General features: G+C 39.9%; 2 protein-coding genes across 2 annotated transcripts; one reads left to right on the forward strand and one right to left on the reverse strand.

Annotated features, from left to right (window-relative positions):
- The first annotated feature begins 41 nt into the window (after positions 1–41).
- LOC144629062 (WD repeat-containing protein 48-like) lies at positions 42–21,902 on the forward strand. The gene is made up of 18 exons (XM_078487235.1): positions 42–492; positions 1,638–1,713; positions 2,635–2,847; positions 5,446–5,534; positions 5,972–6,073; positions 7,359–7,583; positions 8,542–8,607; positions 14,101–14,203; positions 15,004–15,101; positions 15,730–15,837; positions 16,379–16,475; positions 16,590–16,613; positions 17,931–18,038; positions 18,952–18,998; positions 19,587–19,766; positions 20,408–20,484; positions 20,852–21,050; positions 21,336–21,902. Exons 1-18 carry the CDS (start codon positions 271–273, stop codon positions 21,426–21,428), a joined length of 2,127 nt encoding a protein of 708 aa, XP_078343361.1. The 5' UTR covers positions 42–270; the 3' UTR covers positions 21,429–21,902.
- Positions 21,903–22,053: 151 nt separating this feature from the next.
- LOC144629228 (serine/threonine-protein kinase pdik1l-A-like) lies at positions 22,054–23,450 on the reverse strand. The gene has a single exon (XM_078487466.1). The coding sequence runs from the start codon at positions 23,190–23,192 to the stop codon at positions 22,332–22,334; it is 861 nt and encodes a 286-aa protein (XP_078343592.1). The 5' UTR covers positions 23,193–23,450; the 3' UTR covers positions 22,054–22,331.
- Positions 23,451–24,953: the final 1,503 nt, after the last annotated feature.

Below are 24,953 nucleotides of genomic sequence, written 5' to 3' on the forward strand. Positions count from 1 at the left end.
AGTATAAGTAGTTGTATTGTAAGTTTTTTGTACGTGTGCTGCAATGAAAAAAAAAATCATAGACTGTCTAACTTGCATGTACAAAAGTACAAGGCGGCTCTGTTGAATTTTTTATTTAATTTGGACTTGTCACGCAATGTCTTTCAGTGATGGAGAGGAGACGGGCGCGTCGTGTGCGCGGCGCGCGCGAAATTGAGCGCGAAACACGCGCGGATTTAACGAAATACGAGTAGATCTGGTAACGAAAGTTGTGACAGGAAGAGATGCAAGATGGCGGCCGGGATTCGACCGTCGTCTGGTCACTCGCATGGCCATCCTCACAACCACGCCATGCCGAGAAGAAAAGTCACCATGTCGTTAGTGATTAGAGACGAGGAAGAACCTCTTCACAGATCAGGGGTGAACGCACTTCAGTTAGATAAAAATACAGGTCGGTTGTATTCTGCAGGGCGAGACTCAATCATTCGCTGTTGGAATACAGATGTTGACAAGGTGTGGATTTTTCTTGAATAATAACTTAACACTTAGGTTTAGTTCGTAAAAAGCCGTGGTTTGCAATTTAAGTAAGACTTACAATGTTTGTGGTGTGGTTGACAAGTCTTTTGTTTCATTTTCCATTGAAAACTTGTCCCATAGTGTATTCTGTATATAGTGTCTGTGCCATAAATATAGTAACAGTAGCAGATGTGAAAAGAACATATTTAAAGTTGAACAAGATATTTCCTATTGAAAAATGATAAATTTACAGTTAAATGTTTGTTTGGCTGGATGGCAAGAGTAACCAGCCAGACATACAAACTTCTGTAAATGCTCAAACTTTGTAGAATGCCTTGTTTGAAGAAGATTTGATCAGTTACCTATCTATTCAGGGGCTTGAATATTCAAGCTAGTGTTTAAACTTATGTTTGTGTCAAGGGTGGTGCAGTGGTGTGAGCACTCACCTCTCACCAACGTGTCAGCCCGAGTTTAAACCCTGGGCCAGGTGACATGCATGTACAGCATTTGTCTGGGTTGTTGTTATATGTACATGTACATGTAGGTCTCATTGTTGCTCTGATGGTTTTTCTTTGGGTTCTTCTGTTTCCTTCCCTCCAAAATTAAATCATTACTCCAATTCCAATTGGAACCTGATGCACACAGACTTTTTAGTTAATTCTTGAGAGCTCTTGCATTTTTCAGTGTATGTGGGTAAATCAAATTACATACAAGAGTGCAGTGTTAGGTCCCGTCCACACTAATCTGGATTAACTTGAAAATGGAGCTTTTGCCCAAAAACAGACAGATAAAATGTTTTCCGCCTTCACTTCACTACCTAGCCAGTGTTTTCAAATTTCTCCACTCTGGAGACCGTTTTCAGAAAGCTGCATTTTAGTGACTAAAAACGCTGTTTTAGTATGGACAGTTAGCGAAACTGGAGAAAAAAAGATGCATTTCAAAGTTATCCGGAATAGATGGACAGGGCCTTAAACATTCGTTGATGTGCAATGTACATAGCAATAAGATGGGCCTTGAATTAGTTTCATTTTGAGAAATTATATGGTTGCACATAATAATTATCCCAACCCCTACTGTACGTGTATTTTATGCAGTACATGTAGCTGAGTTTACACAAATTTATTGCTGCCTTCCGGTTTCAGAACTGCTACATTGCCTCCTTGGAGCACCATACAGACTGGGTCAATGATATAGTTCTTTGTTGCAATGGTAGAACAAGTAAGGGTATTTTATTGGCATTTACAATGTACAGTAGAACCCCGGTAACTCGAACTCGGATAACTCGAACAACCTCGCTAACTCGAACGAACTTCCATTTCCCTTGGATTTGACCCACACTTTTCAGTCATTTTTACTCGGTTAACTCGAACTCGGATAACTCGAAAACCCCGCTAACTCGAACTAAATTCCGTTTCCCTTGAACAAAATTTGGGTCAAATTTACCCCGATAACTCGAATTCCGGTTCTTGCAACTCGCCACGGTTGCCCATTGATTTGAGCAATGAACAGATCACTTATTTGACAACCATTTTCCACTCTTATCATAAGAATACATGGTCTTGTTAGAGTTTCTGACAAGATAAGTTTAATTTGCGCTGTACCATATATTGAAGTGCTGAAAAATCGGTTATTAACTTGGCAAATTAAATATGCAATCGACCCCGATAACTCGAAACCCCGCTAACTGGAACTCTTTTTCGTTTCCCTTCAGAGTTAGAGTTACCGGGGTTCTACTGTATATTTATAGAGCTTATATGATATTTTAAACTAGAGTGCTCATTTTTAAATGAAATAGACCTGATGATGATGCCATCTTGACGGGTAGGCAACGCATTGAAATTACCGTGTTTGTATGGGAATCTGACCGCAAATATCTTTTTCAAAAATTGAATTCTGGACGACTTATGAATTGATTAAGATACTAGGCAAAAGTTATTATTCACCAAGTTTGAAGGATGTATGCTGGCTAGAAAGCGTTCAGTTACGTTTTAAATTTTTCATACATTTGTCTATATCTTTTCCGCAAATTGATGCGGTTCATGGGAAAAAATAGTAGACAAATGCATGGGAAATTAAAAACGTAACGCTCTCTAGCCACCCATTACTAGCTAACAGTATTAAAATAAATTATTTTGTTAGTATTGTCTGCGTCATCTGATACAACTGTCAAAGTGTGGGATTCAGGGCGGAGCTTCTGCATGTCCACCCTGCGCACCCATAAAGACTATGTAAAGGCACTTGCTTATGCTAACCATAAAGAGCTGGTGGCCTCTGGAGGACTTGACAGACAAATTTTTCTCTGGGATGTCAACACTTTAACAGCTCTTACAGCCACAAACAACACAGTCACAAGTAAGTGCATGCAATGTCATTCTTTTGGTTTTTAAATTGGCTTTAATTTGTAAGTACTATTTTGTTAGTCACTGGAAACATATTCTCAGTTACATGACATTGCATGAATTTATTGTTAATATTGTTTTTTTGCTTGTTCAAAATGCTCTGGAACTATAGTCGAACCCCACTATTTCGAAGTTCCAGGAGAACAACAAAACGTTCGAAATAGCAGGGTTTCGAAATAGCCGGGGCAACAAAAAATTCGTAAACAACAAAATATTTTTAATTAAATACAGTATGAAAAGAGACATGTTTCAAACAACAAGGATTATATGTCAGATAAATCAATAGATACTGTTGTTATGAAAAAATCTTTGAATGTTCTGTTGCTGTTGTTGTTTTTATGCTTTTGCCGAACATCAAAGGTAGCTGGCTTGTTTGCAGTGGAATCTCAATTCCCTCAGCAGCAAAATTAATGTTGAATGATACTCATACATGAGTATTTGAGCCTGAATAACAGTTTCCTGGAATTTCTTAACAGTTATGGATACTGCACATAGGTCAAGCAGGGCTCGAGACTAACTTTTCTGCTAACTAGCCTAGTGGCTAGTGACACCTTTGATTTAACTAGCCAAAACCAATATTCTACTAGCCAAAACTTTCAAGCATGATTTTCTTTTTTTTTCCTCCCAAGCCAGCGGAGACAAAAGACAGTGACAAATCGGACAAAATAGGTTTATCTTCCCAAATCCATGGAAAGTCTGTGTTCCACGAAGACAAAAACTTGCGTTTTCATGGAGGCACTTTGCTGTCTTCATTAGGTCTTTTCCTCACTTTTTTGCTCCTACGCACTGCAGAATAATCTCGGGTATCCAACGTAACCAAATCTTAAATGTGCATCAAGAAATTCTGTTCTTGATATGTTCGAAAAAACGGGGCTGACTTTAGGTCTAGAGAAAGAAGAATTAGTTCAAAACAGTGGGGAGTTCGAAATAGCTGATAGTAAATGACTGAAAACATAACGATGCAAGTGAATTCCATCTTTGTTTGAAATAATGAGGACTTTGAATTAACTAAGTTCAAATAGTGGGGTTCAACTGTATTTAAAAAATTAATTAACATAACGCTGAATGAAAAAGTCTAAGTGATAATGAATATATTAAAATGTCTGCTATCAGTTAATCATACTGCCCATTTAAATACCCCTCAAAGATTTTATTGTGATTGGTTTTCAACATCTTTGATGTTACCCTATTGCCTGGCCTTCAAAACAACTAGATATTTGGGGGAGATGTCAAACTAGCCACGCAAGGGGAAGATGCTTCAGTAATCGACAGAATGATGTTCTACAACCCTGTATGTAGTCAACTCACTTGATATTAAAGGGGCTAGGTCACGTTTTTTTAGGTAGTTCTATTAATTGTTGTTAATTAAGAGCTCTAAACTTCAAATTGGCAGAATAAGAGTCTTTTATTGGCAAAATCACGGCCACATAACAAACAAGGATGATTTTCGAGCATTATAAATGGGACTTTCATACAATTTGAGATAAACTTGAAAAAAGTTGGGCCGATGTTTTTCAAATTTACCTGAATGCAATCCGTTTTAATCTTCTCAAATTTTTTTTCCCATCCACGCCCCTTTTTGGCCTTTCTGTGTTTTTTTTTGAGTTCTTATACAGTTGTAAGCTGTTATAATAATTGTGATATTTCAATTAATTTTATGACCAGTTGGTTAGTACTGAAATTGCCTAAAATTGCGTGACATAGCCCCTTTAAATGACATCAATCAAACAATGATTGTTATGGTTTAAACCAGGGACATTTTTAGTTGAGTAGTGTATTCATCCAGGGGAAGGAAGTCCTGAAAAGGGCTGCAGTTCATGACTGATGTTTCAACAACTTGTGTAAAAGCCATCTTCACCATCAAGTAAAAAGTAATATTTGTTGCGGAAAACAGCAAGTTTTACAGTCACGTGATACCACATGCACTGCGTAAAGAAAGGTTTCATCACACACTGCCCTTAAGAATTGTCTCCAATTTCCATTAAGCATTTATTTTTTTTCAAGCTTCACAATAACTGGCAAAGGGCTGGACAACTTCCTCATCTTGTGAGAGGAGGCTGAACCAATTTTTTTAAAGACCGAATTCACCAGGACTTTGCCTATTAATTGGACAAAATCATGCACCAAAATTTTTTCCTATTGCAAACTTCTGACTGTTTTTGTTTTAAATATCGCCATGGGTTGGATAAGAAATCGTTATTGGTGTTTAAAAAGGATAGAAAATTTAAATTATTGTGGTACTCGATTTTTGTCCAACTAAAATTATATTTACTCAATCTCCTGATGGATTCTGTCTTACAGCAAGGCGCCCAAAAGTGTGACCACTTTTAATTTATTCACATTCTTTCGTGCAGATTTAATCCAATCAGAAGTCAACTGCAAGCTATCCACGGCTTTTGATTGGATTAAATCTGCACGAAAGAATGTGAATAAATTAAAAGTGGTCACACTTTTGGGCGCCTTGCTGTAATACAAAACACATTTGAATGCAAATCATAATTTCTCAGAAGAGGTTTGTGTATTGACATTTACTGGCTTTGCCTTTTATCAGCTTCATCGTTAAATGGTCAAAAAGATTCCATCTATAGTCTGGCTTTAAACAGCATGGGGACTGTGCTTGTCTCTGGATCAACTGAGAAGGTAAGATATATTTGATTGTTTTCATTCTATTTTTAGATATTACCTTGATTGTAAAGCCTCATGTCTGTTGAGTCTGATATTTAATGAAGACTCATTCGTCCATCCGTCCGTCTCTCTATCCGCCCATCAGTCCTTCTGTCCGTCCGTCCGTCCATTTGTTTGCTCATCTGTTTATTCGTTTTTTCATTTGCTTGTTCGTTCTGTCCATCTGTCCGTCCGTTTGTATGTTTATTTATTTGTTCGATTTTTCATTCGTTTGTTTGTTCGTTCATGCGTTCGTTTGTCCATCTGTCCGTCCATTCATTTGTTCGTTCGTTCGTTTGTTCGTTTGTTCTTTCATAAATACAGCCAACAAGACATAGCATGCATTATTGGCTTATGAGCTTATGAGTGACTTGATTTTGTGAATAATGGTAAACGTTTTTCTGTTTTGTTAGATTTTAAGGGTGTGGGATCCAAGAACATGTTCCAAAGTCATGAAACTTAAAGGCCACATAGACAATGTGAAGTCTATTGTGATCAATTCTGAGGGAACTCAGGTAGGTCAATAATGAGTAGGCTCTTTATTTTTTTTAAGATAAATTCTACTTGCCTCAGCATGAAAATCAGAAAAGAAAAGTTCCTGAGTTATTTGCAGTTTTTCGCCATCTTAAGAGCTCATGTGGTCTCCTTATAAAATGCAGTGTCAGGTAGCTATGTGTTCAAATGATCTCAGTCCTCCTATAGAAAGTAGCTAAATGAAGTTGCTATTCTTTATCAGTGAGAGAACAAAGAATACATGTAGATGTGATTTCCTGTAAACCTCTGGATGTGCCACAAGTAAAAACCAATTCACAATGTACTTTAATTTGTACTTTACCAATTTGAATTCTTGTTTAAACAATGGAGTGTTTCTGTTGAGGAACTATCAGCTGATAGTTGTCCTGCGGAAATTTGATGTTCCTTGAACAAATATTGACCGGAAGGTTGGCTTCTTGGGCTCATGTGCTGTAGACTTTGTCAGATTACAAGGTCATAAGAACAGAGGCTTCATTCCCTTAGAGTGCGTTTCTTTGGGAAAAATCCAAATCCGGATTCTTGATCCAAAAACGGATTTTGCATTTCTTTACCTATATCCAAAAATGGATTAATTTTGGATCAATGATCTGAAGAATCCACACACCGAGTGGAGACATCAGATCATATCTTATTTCTTTGGGAAAGGATTCGAAAAAAGTACCTTGGCCCAGCGGTCTTTGCTGTGAAGGTTCACTCTTTGTAAACTTTGCAGGTTCGCTCTTTGTAAACACTGCCATACAATAAGTTTTTAGGCGGTCAGTATTTCGATCAAAATACAAAATATTTCATGATAAAACGAAACGGTAGCTTCAGATAGGTATGAAGTGTGATTTTAAACGGGATACAGGTTTTCTAGAACAGCCACCGTGTGCCTACGAAAGTTGTATCCTTTTGAAATTGTCATGAGTGAAGTTTGCACTGATCATTTCGCAAACATTCTTCGCTCTCAGATGCTTTCTCGCCACATTGTGCTTAACGCTAGAGAAGAACTATTTCGACGTGTGATTTTTGTAAAAGATTTTGTATGCTAAAATTATTTTAGCTAGGATACATTCAACAAAAAATAAATCTGTGCTGATATTTTATGTTCTGTGAAATGTGTTTACGGGGTTGTCATGGCAAAAAATCCGTTTTCGTATTCTTCGTTTCTTTGGGAGCAAAGTATCCGTGTGATCTGTGATCAATGATCCAATTTTGGATTTTACCAAAGAAACGCACTCTTAGTTTTTAATATATTTTTAAATATTATTTATTTTTGTTTCCTAGTGTCTGTCTGGAAGCTCAGATGGAACAGTGCGCCTTTGGTCTTTAGGCCAACAGAGATGCATTGCCACTTATAGAATTCATGGGGAAGGCGTGTGGGCATTGTGTGCTAATGAAAACTTTACTGGATTCTATTCAAGTGGTCGAGACAAACATGTAATGTGGAGTGACTTGAGCATGGACAATTCTTCTACTCTTCTGTTTGTAGAGGATGCCCCAGTTTTAAATGTTAGTATTGTTAAAAGTGGATCAAATTAATAATTAACAATTATTCACCTCAGTGTCGGTGAATAGTGGTGGATATTTACCTTGCTGGTGCGCGGCTCTGTAATCATCCACCACATTCACCGACACTGAGGTGAATAATTGTTTTAGTATATACCACACAAGTTGAATAACTTTAGCGGACTAAAACATCACTTTCGGTAAACAAAGCGACGTGCGAAGGCAGTTTGTTTCTCTTTAGCTGCTCTTTAGCTACTCGGAGGTCAAACAAGCTTAGAAGTGTATGCATGGGTTAATGGCATTTGGCTGTCAGACAAGCCAAACATTGCATTGATTCTCTTGAAAATTTAATTTGAGTGGGGTTGAATTTGACAATGTTCACAAGAGTTGATGAGACTGTATGATCAGTCAAAAAGAAGAAGTTTGAATTCCTATTGATCAGCTCTAATGTTGAAACTTGTTCTTGTTTGATTCAACTATAGTTTTTAAATCATTAATTAAAAAAATTGACTAGCACTGTGCATTGAAGCTACAATCAAAGATAAAATTCTTGGGACATGTTTTTTTTTTATTGTTATTTTATTTAAATACACCACATTACCTACAGTTACAATGCATTACATAACATAATAATTTGAAAGCTATATTACACAACTAAATAGTACACTCAACCTATCAAAAAAAAATACGAGACTAAAAAACTATACATGGCACAAGAGCTAATTGACAGAACTTAAACTGCACTAACAAAAAAAAACTGAAATTATCACAAACTAATACAGCTCCTCACTTTAACAACAGATCTAATGTAACTAAAATGAAAAAGGATAACTATAACAGACAAAAGAAAATGCACCTTAACCTGGCTCTTTTACTTAAACAGTGGTACGAAAGCATCTAATGTACTTGTTGGCCAAGGTTGTTGTTGAAATTAACATGCTATATACTTCTTTCATTTCAGTTGGAATTATGTCATGATCCCCATTCTCTTTGGGTTGCTACAACAAATTCTACAATAAATAATTGGGTAAGGATATTAAGCGAACTGTTACAGCTGTGCTGCTTCAAATTCTGTTATGTTGTAATTTACTGATACATTCACAAGCACAGTCGGACCTCTTTAAATTGGACAACGAGGGGGCAGAGCCAATTGTTTGTATTACTGAGTTGTCCCAGCCCATTATAAACTTAGGTGGAGTTTATGTAAATTCTGGTCTATCTTGGACAAAGTGGAAATTATGTTCTTAACATAGAGATAGGGGTGTCAGGCCATATTATAAAGGTGTCCATAATGAGAGTTAAAAATGTTCGGGTTGTAGCCAGGCTGTCATGATATGGCTAGTCACCAGTTCACTAGCTACTTATGGACCGCATGGTCTCTGCGCATGTCAGACAGTTTGCCTCCATCTTGGATTACTGTACGAGTAAAGTTGTGTTTAGTAATCCTTGTTGAATCCGTCTCATCTTTTAAGTAGTCACCGAATATCATTACATGGTGGCAGCGGTGACAAGGACAACCACAGCCAGCATTGTTTTGGACAGGCAGAACATTGAATAAACCCGATGGACATGGATTTTGACATCTACTGTTCGTAGCGTGCAGCTGGTTTACAAGACGAGTCATCACTTCACTTTACAAGTATGGGCGAGTTATCTGGAATTAAGCCGCCCCATATGGATTGGAATGACACCGACTTGCCAACCGCGTTTAAAACTTTCAAACAGTACTGTCAGCTCATTTTTGACGGGCCGTTGAACAAGAAAGCAGAGAAAGAGAAGGCCACATATGTTCTACTTTGGATCGGCGAAGAAGGCCTTAAAGTCTTCAACTCCTTCGAATTGAGCGATGAAGAAAAAGCGAAAACTGATACGATTTTCGACAAGTTTACAAAGTATCTGGAGCCCAAGTCGAATTTTCGAATTGCTCGTTTCCAATTGCAAGGCTTCAGACAAACCAAGGACGAGTCTGTCGATTCATTCATGGCTAGGTGCAAGCTACAAGCTCAGAAATGCCGTTTCAGTGAAACCGAGATGGAAGAACGTTTAATTGAACAGTTAATTATTGGTACTCGAGAGCGGAAAGTACAAGAAAACCTCCTTGGAAAGGATGAGAAGCTAAAGCTCGACAAGGCAATGGACATTGCTCGAACAAGAGAAGCAACGGTCAATGACATGAAATCCCTAGAGCTGCAAGGTGCCTCTGCTGGTACTGATGAAACAAATATTGATGCTGTCAGAGAAGATTCCAACCCACAATGTGGGAAATGTGGACTCAACCATGGAAAAAAATGCCCAGCATATGGTACAAGATGTCGGAAATGTAAGCAGTACAATCATTGGGAGCAAGTGTGCAGCAGAAATAAGCAGACACAGGGCCGACAAACCAGACCACCGCAATTTGATGGCCGAAAGAAATATGACAAAGCAAAGCAGAGCAAGGTACATATGGTAGAAGAAACAAGTTCTAACTTCGAGCAGTTGCTATTCGAGAGCATCAAAATTGATAGCACTGGTGCTGATGTGGAGAGAGATGAAGCTTTTGCACATGTTAAAGTAAAACTGCCGAATCTTGGCAATCCAAATGCTCTGCTGAAAGTGAAGGTGGATACTGGAGCACAAGGAAACATCCTGCCATTAAGAATCTATGGAAAAATGTTCCCAGATTGCCTGGACGAAAATGGCCTTCCGAAAGACACAACACCGAGCCAAACGAAGCTGACTGCATACAATGGTACATCAATACCCCAGCATGGTGTGTGTTCTATCCAATGTTCATATGATTCCAGTGAAACTGAGGCCAAGTTTTATGTTGCTGATGTTGATGGCCCTGCTATTTGTGGCCTGCCCACTTCATGCAAACTCAAGTTAGTGGAGTTACACTGCGAGATAAACACAAGCAATGACGGTGTGCACTGCCAAGTTCCTGCAATTCACAGCATAGATGACCTCCAGAAGCTCTATCCAGATCGTTTTAATGGTATTGGCAAATTTGAAGGAGAGTATCACATTGTCGTTGACCCTGATGTACCGCCTGTGGTACATGCACCAAGGAAGTGTCCCATTCACATCAAGGACGACATAAGAAAGGAACTTGATGAAATGATTGGTCTTGGTGTGATTAAACCAGTGACTGAACCCACCGACTGGGTTTCAAGTGTTGCATACTCCCAAAAGTCAAATGGGAGATGGAGGGTGTGTTTAGATCCCAAAGATCTCAACCAGGCTGTGAAGAGAAGTCATCACCATACCCCAACTCTAGAAGAAATCACACACAAGTTCAAGGGCAGCTCAGTATTCTCAAAGTTGGATGCCCGTCATGGTTACTGGTCTGTAGTACTAGATGAAGAGTCTTCCTTCCTTACAACCTTCAACAGTCCGTTCGGCAGATTCCGATTTACTCGCCTTCCCTTTGGATTATGTGTGAGTCAAGATATCTTTCAACAGAAAATGGATTTTATTCTTGAGAAATGCCCGGGAACTGTCGGTATTGCCGATGACATCGCAGTGCATGGCCCTACCACAGAGGAACATGATGCCAATTTGCATAATCTAATGCTAGTAGCAAGGCAACACGGTCTGGTCTTCAACCTGGACAAATGCAGTATCAAGCAGCCAAAGATTACATTCTTCGGAATGTTGTTCGATGCAGAAGGGGTTCACCCGGATCCCAGGAAAATTGAAGCCGTCAAGGCCATTCAGGAGCCACAGGATGCCCAGGAACTCCAAACCTTCCTTGGCATAGCAACTTACATGGCCCCCTTCATTCCAAATTTGTCTGCAATGTCAGAGCCTTTGAGAAACCTACTCAAGAAGGACACTGATTTCCAGTGGTCCTCGTCTCACAGTACAGCTTTTGAAAACATCAAGCAAGCAATTTGCCAGGAAGTATCGCTTACGTACTTTGATCCTAAAAAGGAAACAGTCATCCAGGTTGACGCATCCCTGCGGGGCCTTGGAAGTGCCCTCATACAAGATGGCAAGGTTGTCGCCTTTGCATCTAGAGCACTTACTGACACTGAGAAACGGTATGCAAATATCGAGCGTGAGATGCTTGCAGTTGTTGTGGCTTGTGAGAAGTTTCATTCTTATGTGTTTGGAAAGAAGTTCATTGTGGAGTCTGATCATAAGCCCCTCGAAATGATCCACTTGAAGAATTTAACAGCTGCCCCTCCAAGGCTTCAAAGAATGCTGCTCAGATTGCAAGGGTACGACATGGCAATCAAGTACAAACCAGGCACAGAAATGCATCTGGCTGATCCTTTGTCAAGGCTAAATCCCCTACCCAGTGAAGGCACATTAGACCTACACAAGGTGTGTCTCGTCCAGTTCACTGACACGAGGTTGGACTCCCTTAAACAAGACACCTCTGCAGATCCTGAACTATCAGGCCTGAGAGAAATCATCTACTCTGGCTGGCCAGACAAGCAGAAACAGGTTCCAGTGCACTTGAGAAAGTATTGGGCTTACCGAGATGAACTTTCTGTTGAAAATGGTCTAATCTTAAAAGGGGAAAGAGTCGTTATCCCAGAGTCACAAAGGAGTGATGTCATAGAAAGAATTCATCAGGCTCACCAAGGTTTTGAGAAATGCAGGCTGCGAGCTAAGTCTTGTGTGTTTTGGCCAACTATTAACAAGGACATTGAGTCCAGAGTCCAGAGATGTGAAATATGTCAAGAAAGTCACAATACACAAGCCAAGGAAACATTGGAGCCCCATGAAGTACCCACAAGGCCTTGGCAGGTCATTGGAACTGATCTATTCTTTTGGAAAGGAGATGAATATCTGCTAATATGTGATTATTACTCTAAATTCCCCATCGTCAGGAAAATCCCAAGTGGACAGTCCACAGGAGAAACTGTCGTTGGTCTCACCAAGTGCGTACTGTCGGAACAAGGAGTACCCGAGGTCATTATCTCGGACAATGGTCCACAATATGACTGTCAAAGTTACAAGCAGTTCTCCAGGGATTGGGGTTTTCAGCACATAACTTCCAGCCCAAGATACCCAAAGTCTAACGGGTTTATTGAACGCCAAGTTCAGACTGTTAAAAACACTCTCAACAAGGCTGAGAAATCTGGTAAAGACCTCACTATGGCAATGCTCTGTCTAAGATCTACTCCTATTGATTCACAGCTTCCATCTCCAGCTGAACTGCTGTATCAGCGAAAGCTCAAATCAAATCTTCCCATCAGAATAGAGAATCAAATGCCTAATAGAGACCAGATTTCCCAGAGGCTAACAGAACGACAACAAAGCATGAAATATTACCATGATAGGAATGCGCATGATCTAAGTCCCCTGGCAACTGGACAACATGTACGCATACAGGACCAACGCACCAAGAAATGGTTTCCAGGAACCGTAAGTTGCAAGAGACCAGAACCCCGCTCTTATGAGGTACAGACACAGAATGGCTCAACCCTGCGACGCAACAGGTGCCACCTTCGCTCCGCCGGTGCACAACACATCGAGATGGGCCCCACAGATGAGAACACAGTTTCAGAAGCTCACCCAAGTGTTCCTGAATCTACAGAAGCATTACAGTCTGCCCCTATGCCCAGTCTGCTAAGTGGTGCTACTGCTGCTTCTGTGAATCCGACACACGTCTCCATGGAGACCACCCTTCCCAATGCCAATCAGGGTCCTGAGCCTGTCCGGACCAGGAGTGGACGCACAGTGACCAGACCCGCTCGTTTTGCCGAGTAACATTTATTCAACTAGTTTCATGTTCCTGTTTTTAGATATAGTATAGTTTAAGTTTCACAAGTGACTTTGCATTGCCAATGGTCTGAACACTGTTCTAAACGGACAATATTCAAGGCATCTTGTTTACCGAACATTGCTGAACAGTTTTATTATATTTGTTGTTTTATTTTTTTATTATAAGGGGGATGTCATGATATGGCTAGTCACCAGTTCACTAGCTACTTATGGACCGCATGGTCTCTGCGCATGTCAGACAGTTTGCCTCCATCTTGGATTACTGTACGAGTAAAGTTGTGTTTAGTAATCCTTGTTGAATCCGTCTCATCTTTTAAGTAGTCACCGAATATCATTACACAGGCATGTTAAAAATTCGAATTAATAAGTTGACACTGGCTAAAAATATTGTTTTTGGACGTTTCGGCCACTACCGTTGCCTTCTTTAGCAAGATAAAAATGCAAATGTTCAACGGCGTCCTGTTAAAATATGTAATGAATGTGTAGCATTAAGAATTCAAAGACTCATTAAGAATGCTCTGGAGACTTTTGTTGCACTCGGAAAGTTCATTTAGTTTTTATCACACATTTGTTACATATTTTAACAGGACGCCGTTGAACAGTTGCATTTTTATCTTGATGAAGAAGGCAACAATAGTGGCCGAAACGTCCAAAAACAATATTTTTAGCCAGTGTCAACTTATTAATTCGAATTTTTCCATAATGAGAGGTTTGACTGTAAATACTGCTTTGTCAGCATATATTGAATTGCAACTAACAGCAACCTTCTACAGTTCCTTTCCTTTTAAATATTTTACAGCCAATCAAGATCCCCTATATGAATGATAATGATAATGATAACATGGATATCGGTGATACTGATCCACAGCCATCTTGTTTGTCACCAAGAAAAACATTACCAGGTACTGTAGTATAACACAAACCTTTACGAACCAAGCCAATCAATGGCTTTGATTGATTTTTACTTGGGTGCAAAGCATTGGTATTACATTACTTGATAAGTATGCTCTGTGATTGGTTTAAAAAACTCACACCATATTCTCAACCAATTGGAAGTATAGCAAGGCGCCCAAAAGTGTGACCACTTTTAATTTATTCACATTCTTTCGTGCAGATTTTATCCAATCAAAAGCCGTGGATAGCTTGCAGTTGACTTCTGATTGGATTAAATCTGCACGAAAGAATGTGAATAAATTAAAAGTGGTCACACTTTTGGACGCCTTGCTGTAAACCAAAAACAGTTGTGACTTGCTCACACACATTTCCTTGCCTTTTGTGCCAGCTGCATGTATTTGACTTGAGTTTTTTACGACACTCAGTTAAGTAAGTTTTAAATGTAAATTGCAATCCTGATTTCTTTCAACACATTTGGTCACCTCTAAGTTATACAGGGTTTTTAAAAAGTCTTTTCTGGTCATAAAAGACAAGTAGATTTTCCCATTAGGCAAGTAGCTTTTCATGCACACTTGTCTGATAGGAAAGGAACCAGACAAACTGCCTGCTGACTGAAATAAGATTTTAAAACAACAAAAGTAAACTTAGACAGGCACCTTACTGGCCATGTAATCAAAATTTCTTTGAGAGTTGCTTATCCAAAGGGTAAGCTGGAATTCAAGTTTTTCTCAAACCCTGTCAACAATCTTTATGCTAAAACTCAAGCATGAAAAAAATACTGAAATCTTGTGTTTTTGTTCTGTTATAGGGGCTCCCAGCATACGAAAATTCCATGTGTTGAGAGACAGGAGACATGTTATAACAAAAGACTCTGAAGACAAGGTTACTGTCTGGGATGTTTTAAAGGTTAGGATATTTGATTAGTCTTTTATGCATATCATTTTTATTTTCTCGGCAGCACTGTTTAAAATGGTTCATTTAGCTTAACTGAAGCAGGCGCTTTTTAGACTGGGTCACTGTTCACGCTTATCTGTTTTTCAACTCAAAAAATGCAAACGAAAAAAGCAAGCAAACTGAGTGTGAGTGTGAAGCATGAGGGGTTAAGGGGCAGGGAGTGAGCAAAGCAAGCAAAAGAGCCTGGTTTACACCCTCTCACCTCCTATTTTGCACATATTCAACAATCAAAAAAAATATGAGCAAATAGATTGCCATGAACAATGTAGGCATTTTTCTTTTCATGCTCCATTCCTCCCCTGCTCAAGAGGAACATGAAATTCAATCTGAAAATTCCATGATGAAGTAGTTATTTAGAGATCTCTTTAGTGAGCAGCATTAGTCGCTTTAGTATCAAATGTTATCTGGTGGAATCCTCAAGACCTCTTGAGAGAGAATTAAGCACACAAAGAGAGCTTAGTTTTCTGTCTACTTGAAGGATCTACATAACTTGGGCTATGTTTAATAATAATTATTAATGACCTTTATTAATGTGTCAACAATTAATGCAGTAGTAAAAACATAGCTTTGCTTGTTTTAGGCATGCAAGGTAGAGGAGCTTGGTGTAGTGGATTATGAAGAAGAAATCAAGAAAAGAACTCAGATGGTTTTTGTACCAAACTGGTTTTCAGTTGATATCAAAACTGGGGTAAGTCAACATCCAATGTCAATCCATGCCCTTTTATTACTTGAATTGGGAGGTGGGTGGGGTGGGTGCCCAGGGGGTACTCCGGCTTGTAAATGACGGGGATGATCAAAGGATTTTTTTTGTTTTAAAATTTTGATTCCAGGATTTTTTGGGGTTGGAAAATTTGGCAAGTATTTTTTTGGGTGACTTGATTTAAATAGGGGATTTGATGAATAAACAAACACAAGGGCTCAATTTTTTATGGTTTTCTTTTTGTTATATTATTGCCCCTCCTGGCAATTTAGGGGTAATTTGACAAGGGATTTTTTTGGGGGGTTAGTTTTGGTCCAGTGATTTTCTTGGGTAATGTCGGAAGACTTAAGGATTTTTTGGGGTCCTGAGTTTTGCCTCCATTCGATCATCCCCGTCATTTACAAGCCGGAGTACCCTCCCTGGGGGTGGGTGGGGTGGGTGGAGAGAAAGAGGCGGGTTGAAGGAGGGGGTATTCTAAAGATAACTACTGCATAAATGGCTGAATTACATTTACATGTCCTTATAACAGATGCTCACAATAAATCTGGAGGAGAGTGACTGTTTTGCAGCGTGGATCTCAGTAACAGATGTGCCAGGATTAGAACCAAGAGTCATGGATGGAAAAGGTATGTATTTGATGGACAATGAATTTGGCAATATTTTTTCACCAACACTTTTGTTAAATGTTTGTCCTATTTTAATTACTAATTTACAAGTTTTTTTTGTTTATCATGTTGTAGTTTATGCCACGGATGTCAAACATGGTGAGTTGTCTTATTATCGATCTTTGTTCCGTTTTAAAACTTGAACATGTAAGATGAAGTGTACTTTTCCAATTTCTTAATTTTCTACGCTCAAAATAATTATATTCAGTTTTTGGAAATTGGTTAGCTGGTCATCAAAAGTCTCAAAAGAAAATAAAAACAACAACAACAATAAGGACTCTGATGAAGGGAACAGAGAGTTACCGAAAATTCAGTTTTGTACATTTTTAACAGCTTTTTAAAACCAATTTTAAGATCAGATACAAACCGATTTTAATCACAACAATAAGAAGCAAGTATTTATTTGTTCCACATACATGTACAACGATATGAAACACAGAGTGCGTTCTCAGTCGTGAAATGAACATTCTCAAAACGTATTGTACTGATATTTATTATTATAAACTGCGGTTGTTTATTGGGATTTTGACCACCAAAAAAAAACATTATCACGACATGCGTAAAATTACAATAATTTTTACGTGTGTTTGATTATCACCAATCACGTGCTGTGAGTTTGCCATGTTTCAATGGTGAATGAACCAAAGTTTATTAATATTTAGTCGAAACATCTTCGTATCTTCCTCGGAAATCTTCAGTAATCTTTGGAAATTTTTGGAAAAGTTCGGAAAAAGTTCGTAAACATTCGTATGTCCTTTGGACAACATTTTGAACATCTTCGAGAATCTTCGGGAAATGGTCGGAATTCTTCGGAAAATCATCAAAACCTCGTTATTAGTAGTTTTATAAAATAAACAAAATAATACATGGTGCTTGGAGATATGAAATTTATCTTCTCGTGTTCAAATCGATATCTCACTTGTTCGCTGCGCTCACTCATGAGATATCAAGTTGAACACTCGAACATAAATTTCATATCCCCGCACAACCATGTATTATTCCTATATAGTAAAAAGCAACCCCTTCGGAAGGCAGCTTTATAATTGAAAGAAATTAATTTTTCAACAGCTACAATAGACTACGAGCAGTCATTATTTTTTCGCAGAGTCCGTCGAGCTTGAAGCGAATTTTTTTTCGAAGAGTTCGTCAAGCTTAAAAAAAAATCGCTTCAAGCTCGACGGACTCTGCGAAAAAATAGGGACTGCTCGTAGTCTACAGCTACAAAAAATCTACATTTAACTCGGGGCTTATACTTTTTCGATTATTCGAGGGGCTAATGTTTTAGCGTCTAAGGTTTGAGGAGCTCACTTTCGTGGGAGGACATGCAGGGGGGGCTTTTTTATTATCGAAATTTTACATTATACCTACAACAGTTTAAATGTATTCATTTAACGTTTTCCTTTCCTACTTTGACAGTGAATTACGGAGTACTTCTACTGCAAGCGATATTGGAGCACTGGCCCGAGACCTTCTCAGGAGCAGTCGACGATGCTGATCAAGATCTTCCAAGAGCTGATTCACCAGGTCTGTCAGCACCACTTACAAGTGTAAAAATCCCTGCGAAAATTGTGTTAAGTTGAAATATACGCATAATGCAGGGGTCAGAGGGTTCAGATGGTTCCTCGATGAAGGACAAAGAGTATTGCCATTGGTAGCTCATTGCAGGTGCCACCCACCCCCCCCCCCCCCCCTCCGCTGATTTTTTTTTTTGCAGTTGCCTTAACAGTTTGCTGCTTTATATTATATACCTGGGTGGAGGGAGAGAGAGAGGCACTGTGAGAGTAAAGTGTCTTGCCCAAGAACTCAACACAATGACTATTAAATGTTCAAGCAAGCAACCGTCTACGATATCCTACCGGTATACATTGGATCAATAGTGATCTAATCGGTTTAACATACAGAAAACTAAATTTAAAAACAGAGACCGATACATACTAGTTATGCAACGCTTTCGAGTGGTATACTATGGAATATCCCACGAGTCACTTGTATTTTCTCGGTATACACACGAGCCTTTAGGCGAGTGTGTATACGAAGAAAATACAAGTGACAAGTGGGATATTCCATAGTATACCACGAGAAAGTGTTGTGTATCTATTTTATTCATCCATAGAAAATACGCTCACTTTTTTGTATAATGCAGCGCACGTGGGAAGGTTGGGTTGAATACCGTAATATACAACGGCTTTCCTGTATTCTGATTGGCTGTATTTTCTATGGCATGGTATAAAACGAAGAATGATAAAAATTTTTGTACTAAACCAAACCAGCCTTCTTCAGGTACAGTGAGAGTACCAGAGCCCAGCGCACCGACCATTTGGCCAATGCCGGCTTTTCCCAAAATTCGAACATTTTCTAGCATAAGAGTGACGATGACAAAGCCATTTGTTATTGCCCCCTTAGTGTTAATAATGTAGGACCTTTTCTTTTGCCGCAGAAAGTGGAGATGCCAGTGCCAGTGAAGTCAACCTCAACCTCGAATCTGTAAGTACTTCATGGGCTGGTTGTATGATGAGGGGTCACTCCCAGGGAAGGGGATACTGTGATTGAGAATGAAGTGAAATGCGCATTTTTTAAGAAAATACTGGTAATACGAATCTTTAGATTGAAGTATGAGTGCGACTCGCTCGGATGTTTTAAACATAGTGCGCATGCTCAAGATCACGTGCCAAACTACTGAGGTTGTTCCCATAACTTCTGTCTGTACTGGTCAGCGACAGTAAGAGCCCTGGGTCCTGGGAACGAGATTATTTTGGAAGTGGATTAGTGGACAACTAACTATAAAACGCCTGGAACAGGCTAGAAAATAGGAAAGTCATACACAATCTCGTATTGGAACAAGTCTAATTTCACGTTATAATGGTTTGTCTAATTTTCCCCAGAGAGTTGTTCGACTTGTTCAATAAGCTATAAAGTCCAAACGCCCATTTCCCTTGAACCTCGTTGCCAGGGCCCCTTTTTCTTCCCGCCCCAAGAAGAGAGGCCCTTGGAACGAGATTGTAGCACCTTTAGTTAGAAACATTTCAATTGATGCCAGAAGTATCAACGTTAGTTTTTCATTTGGTTTAACAGCGTGTAATGACAGGGAATGGATTCTTCAGTGTCCCGGAGCACACCCCGCTGATCTTCACAGAGAGTAGCGGTACAGGGCGAACTCTGTTCAGGCTGCTGGTCTCAGACGCTTCAGGGGAGAATGAAGGTTATCTGCTGGCAGAGACTGTGCCTAACTGGGCTGTGGACGTCACGGTCAAGGTACTACGAGATTGTATACTACAGTTCAGTCGACTCTCTCTGAAATGAACACTGTCTGGACCACTCCAACTGTCCGTCTTAGGGAGGTGTACGTCTTATAGGGAGTTAAGTTACAGTAAAATGACTGAAAAACGGCAGGCACATCACCAAGTGTACGTCTTATGGAGGTGTCCGTCTTATATGGAGTTTAGTTACAGTAAAATGACTGAAAAACGGCAGGGACATCACCAGGTGTCCGTCTTATCGGGAGTCAAGCTACAGTAAAATGACTGAAAAACGGCAGGCACGTCACCGGGTGTCCGTCTTATGGAGGTGTCCGTCTTATAGGGAGTTAAGATACAGTAAAATGACTGAAAAACAACAGAGACGGGACCAACACCAAGTGTCCGTCTTATAGATGTGTGATAAGAGAAAGTTGACTGGCTTCAGTTATTTACAAATAATTTTTGATGTTAGTTTTGTTTTATTGATTACCATTTCATTGTGTTGAAAAAAAAACGTTTGACTCGACTTGTACCTCATGAAATGTTGTGATGGGTGCAAATTTTGATTATTTTCCATCGCTAGAGCTATAGAATTATGACGGTCATTCTTCATTTGGTTCGTAATCTTACTCATGTTTGCTGTCTTTCTTTCTATAGAAACTCTCTCCGAAATTCAACAAAATAGCGTTCTTCTTGCAGCCTCATTCGTCGAGCTCATCCAAGGCGTTAAAAAGGTAAGAAAGCACACGCGTTGCATCTTCCCTTCTTTAACCCCTCACTTATTTCTAGAAACTTCGGCAAAGACTGATCGCTAGCTTTCGGCACTAGGATTTATGGGATCGTTTAGTAAATAGCATGAGCTGTGATTGGTCGATGATTTTGAAAGGCGACAATTAACCAATCATAGCTGCCTTTGGTATATCGGTGGAATTTTGGTCCAACAAATTTCCATCCAAATTTGAGCCCAATCTGTGTTTCAAGGCGCAAAATTCCCTTCAATAATAAGCCTCCTCTTTCCTATCTCGAAAAAATTCCAAAAAGAATGCATTTTCAGCAAATATAATTTTACAGTATGTTAACATGATGGATCGATATTCAAAGGGACCGCCTGTCAGCAAGTGACATGCTGCACGTGCGTAAAGTCATCGAACACGTGTACGAGAAAGTGGTTGGAAACGAGAATAGCGGCAACTCAGGTAACCACACCGACAAAGAACAGGCCGGGCCACCAAGCGAGGAAGAGCTAGAGGAATTTGGAGCGTTAGCTGAGGCCCGGGTCGAGCTTCTTTGTCACGAACAGGTCAGTTGATTGTCTAAAGATTCTCTGTGTGTCTGTCTGTCCGTCTGTCTCTCTGTCTGTTTCTGTCTGCCTGCATGCCTGCCTGTCTGTCTGTCTGTCTTTCTGTCAGTCTGCTTGCCTGTCATTCAGTTGGTCAGTCGGTCAGTTCTTCAGCTTTTGCAATTTCAGTCCGTTTGCTTGTCTCATAAATTTTTTACTTGGTATCCTTGTGTTGTAGTTGGTATTTAATGTTGTCTGCGTTAAGCATAACCATTAATTAATTTTGTACTAAATTGAACCTTTCAGGTACTGGATCCGAACATGGACTTACGTACAGTACGCCATTTTATTTGGAAAGGAGGGGGAGACCTTGTACTGCAGTATAAAATAATGAAGTAGACATCTTATGTGTTGAGTCTTACCCCAGGCTCCTTATGGCGCCCTGCTCCAATTAAGTGAAAGAAGACTGGGAGGAGCTTAACTTCGTCACAGCCTCCACACTGCATGAAGCTGAGCTGTGACGTCAGAGTTAGCGGAAATTATGGCGTTTCGTTTCGAAAGGGCCAGGATAAGCGTAGAAGTTCTCTTTCTTGGAATACAGACAGAGAGGGTCTGTTGAAGACTGGATATATCGTAGGATATTTATTATTAATTTTTCCGACGTTCGCTTACTTCCTTGTCAGCAGAGGCTGTCGCCTGTTGCGTGCAGAAGGAGCACATTAGAAAGACAAGTGAATATAAAATTTAACCATGCGGCGTACCCACACTGTACATTGTTAGACAATTATCACTTGAAAAATATATCGCATTATAACAGCCATCCATAAAAGACTTGTATAAAACGCGAATAAAATAATAATTTGGAGCTCGTTATTTGCTTGGTGTCGAGAGCCTTCTTCTGTCGTCCACCTCGCTAAACGGTATAAAACCGAAACAAGACTAAACCAAGAAGGCTTGGCGCAGTCTATCATTAAAGTCGTAAAGAGAAGAATATGTATGATGCAGTTTCTGTAGCGTACAAGTGTGCAGTTAGATAAGCTTTATTTAAACAAGATATCAATGCATATTACATGCTCTTCCGTGATCTTCCATCTAGCCGTGTACCTAAAAATATTTAATTCACAGTGCCATGCTGCTCATTGAAATACAGCAAAAACGTTTACAAGAAATTCTCAGTCTAATATAAATTATGATTAAATTGTCTATTTATGATCACTAATGAAAGGCTAAAAGCATTACAGCTAAAATGCTAAAATTCTTATCGTCAAAGGTGAGCTGTTCTCTGCACCGTTTCACTCATACTCACACTCTAACGTCCCTGGCATTCATACGCTGGTGATAGTCTGAACTCAATAAATTATAAATCAACTGCCGAACATTAGGTGATGCTCGTGTAAAAGCTACCATGCTATTTGGATAGCCATTTGCCATGGCGTAGCCCAGGCCGACCATCCCTGTAGGGGTGGGAACGAAAGCACCGTAAATTCTCTTTCCATTTGGCAACGGTATACAGCCTCGTTCCACTATTGCGAAGAAAAGAACGCCAAGCGAGAACATGTCGGATTTTTCAGTGTAGTGGCCAGCAAACACCTCAGGAGCCATGTAGGGAAGAGTACCTGCTTTAGTTTGCATGTAGCTTGAGTACTGCGCATCGGTGACAGGCCCTGCGAGTTGAAGGGAGATGTAACTTCGAGCCAAGCCAAAGTCGGCCAGCTTTACATCTTCGATGACGGGATCGGTTAGAAGGACGTTATCTGGCTTCAGGTCGCGATGAACTACGTTACGCGAGTGAAGGTAGGCCAAGGCATCGGCAATTTGGCGCATCCACTTTAGATTCATGGCGTCGTTACTCGGTCGAGCGAGCCGATCGTTCAAGTTTCCTCCTGAGCAGTATTCCATCAGAATCCGCACGTGTATGCCTTGCATATCGATCAACTGATCTGCTGCCATCAGTTTGATGATGTTGGGATGATCGAGCGAGTTCAGTGTTTTGATTTCTTCTAAAGCGCCATAAATAGCTGCAGGATTTTGACAAGGGATGTCTTTCAATGCTAACAACTCAGCAGAGCCTACATCTCTGACTCTATAAACAACACCGAAACCTCCCTTACCAAGACTTTGCTCAATCGTGAGTTGCTTTCCTGCGACATTAAGCATAGCCATCGCAAGTATATGTTCCTTCTGAAAACACTTCTCAATTATGAGAAACAGTTTTGTAACTTACTATATACAGTATAGCAATAAAAACTGAAAGGCGAGCGATTTCTCGGAAACACGTTACACGCTACTGAATCTTGAATTTCTTTGAAAGTGGTAGCACGTGGGTTTAGCGTGACTTTTATAGTTACAATACAAAACAATAAATTAGTTTATAAGTTAATTTACATAAAGATTTGATAAAAAATGTACAATGCTATAATGAAACAAATGATTAAAATTAATAATTAAAATAATTAAAATTAAATAATTGAAATAAATAATTAATAGTTGCCTTTGTTCCTCGCTCCTCCATCGTTCCCTACTTTAAGAAAGGGGCGGTGGCCTAATGTTTAGTGCGCAGGACTCCGAATCGAGCTGTTCGGGGCACTGCGTTGTGTTCTTGGGCAAGACACTTTACTCTCACAGTGCCCCTCTCCGCCCATGTGTATAAATGGGTACCGGCGAATTTAATGCTAGGGGTAACCCTGCGATGGACTAGCATCCCGTCAAGGGGGAGTAGAAGTACGCCTAGTCGCTCCATGCAACGGAAACCGGGATAAGCTTCAGCCTTATGGGCCACTTGGCTCGAACGCGTACTTGGCTTTTATTTGTAGAAATCGCGCGCTTATCACCAGTTCCCTCCACGATACTCGCTTGCAGGGAATCATGGTCTGCAAAATTACAGCTACCATGATTCCCTGCAGGTGCATCTCAGAGGAAACTGGGCATTCATGTGTTTTGATTTTCACTTATAAACTACAGTCGAAGCTCTCGTAAGCAGACACCCTCGGGACGCGAAAAAAGTGTCCGTAACTGGAGCTGGCCGCTTACGAGAATGGTTCTCAAAAGCGGCCACTAGAGGTGTGGGGGATAGATGGCCGCTTATAAATGGGAGCTTACCCAGCTAACAATAAGCGGACGGACGTGGATGAGGACAAAACAAACACTGAAATATGGTACTGTAATTACTGTAAAATCATTGTGACGAACGGCAATCGAAACGGCAAAGTGAAGTTGATTGATAAAAACAAAATACAGAGGTTTTTAATAGGATTTTGTTTGAGGTGTCCGCTTACGGGAGCTTAAAAACAAAGAAAAAGTCTAAATCGTAATCTCTGAAAGTGTCCGCGGCCGCTTACGGGAATGTCCGCTTACAAGAATGTAAAAATTAAGAGTTTGTATAAGAGTTTAAACGGGGTTTCAGACAAGGCGGCCGTAAGTAGAGCTGTCCGCTTACGAGAGTGTCCGTTAAGACGCTCAGCTTCGACTGTAGTATACCTAAATGAAGAACGATGTTGAAGTATGAGTATTGTAAAATTGAAGTGAAATTTAATATAACAACAAGCCATATTTGTAGCGATATGAAGGGAAGTATCAACATACTGCAAAGGACACTTGTTGAAAAGGACTACCGTATTTATTCGATTAAGCGCCCTGGGCGCTTATTAAATTTTGAACCTTGAGTGGCGCTTATTCGAGGTGGGCGCTAATTCGAGGCTGGGCGCTTATTAAATCACCTTTTTTACAAGTAGTACGCTTATTTGCAAGAAAAAGTAAGTAATAACAGACGTGAAGATGTCCAAAAGCCGAATTTTTACTGATCCTTGAAAGTTCTGTAAATTATTGAGAAAGCTTGGTCTTCGGGTAGTCTCTTGGTAGTACTTAGTCAATTTCACACCTCCCATTTTCTCCTCTCGTGCATGTCAATTTTTTTAGGGTGTGGGG

This window comes from Oculina patagonica, chromosome 1 (genome assembly GCF_052425735.1).
Source record: "Oculina patagonica isolate OP01 chromosome 1, crgOcupat, whole genome shotgun sequence".
Taxonomy (NCBI): Eukaryota; Metazoa; Cnidaria; class Anthozoa; order Scleractinia; family Oculinidae; genus Oculina; species Oculina patagonica.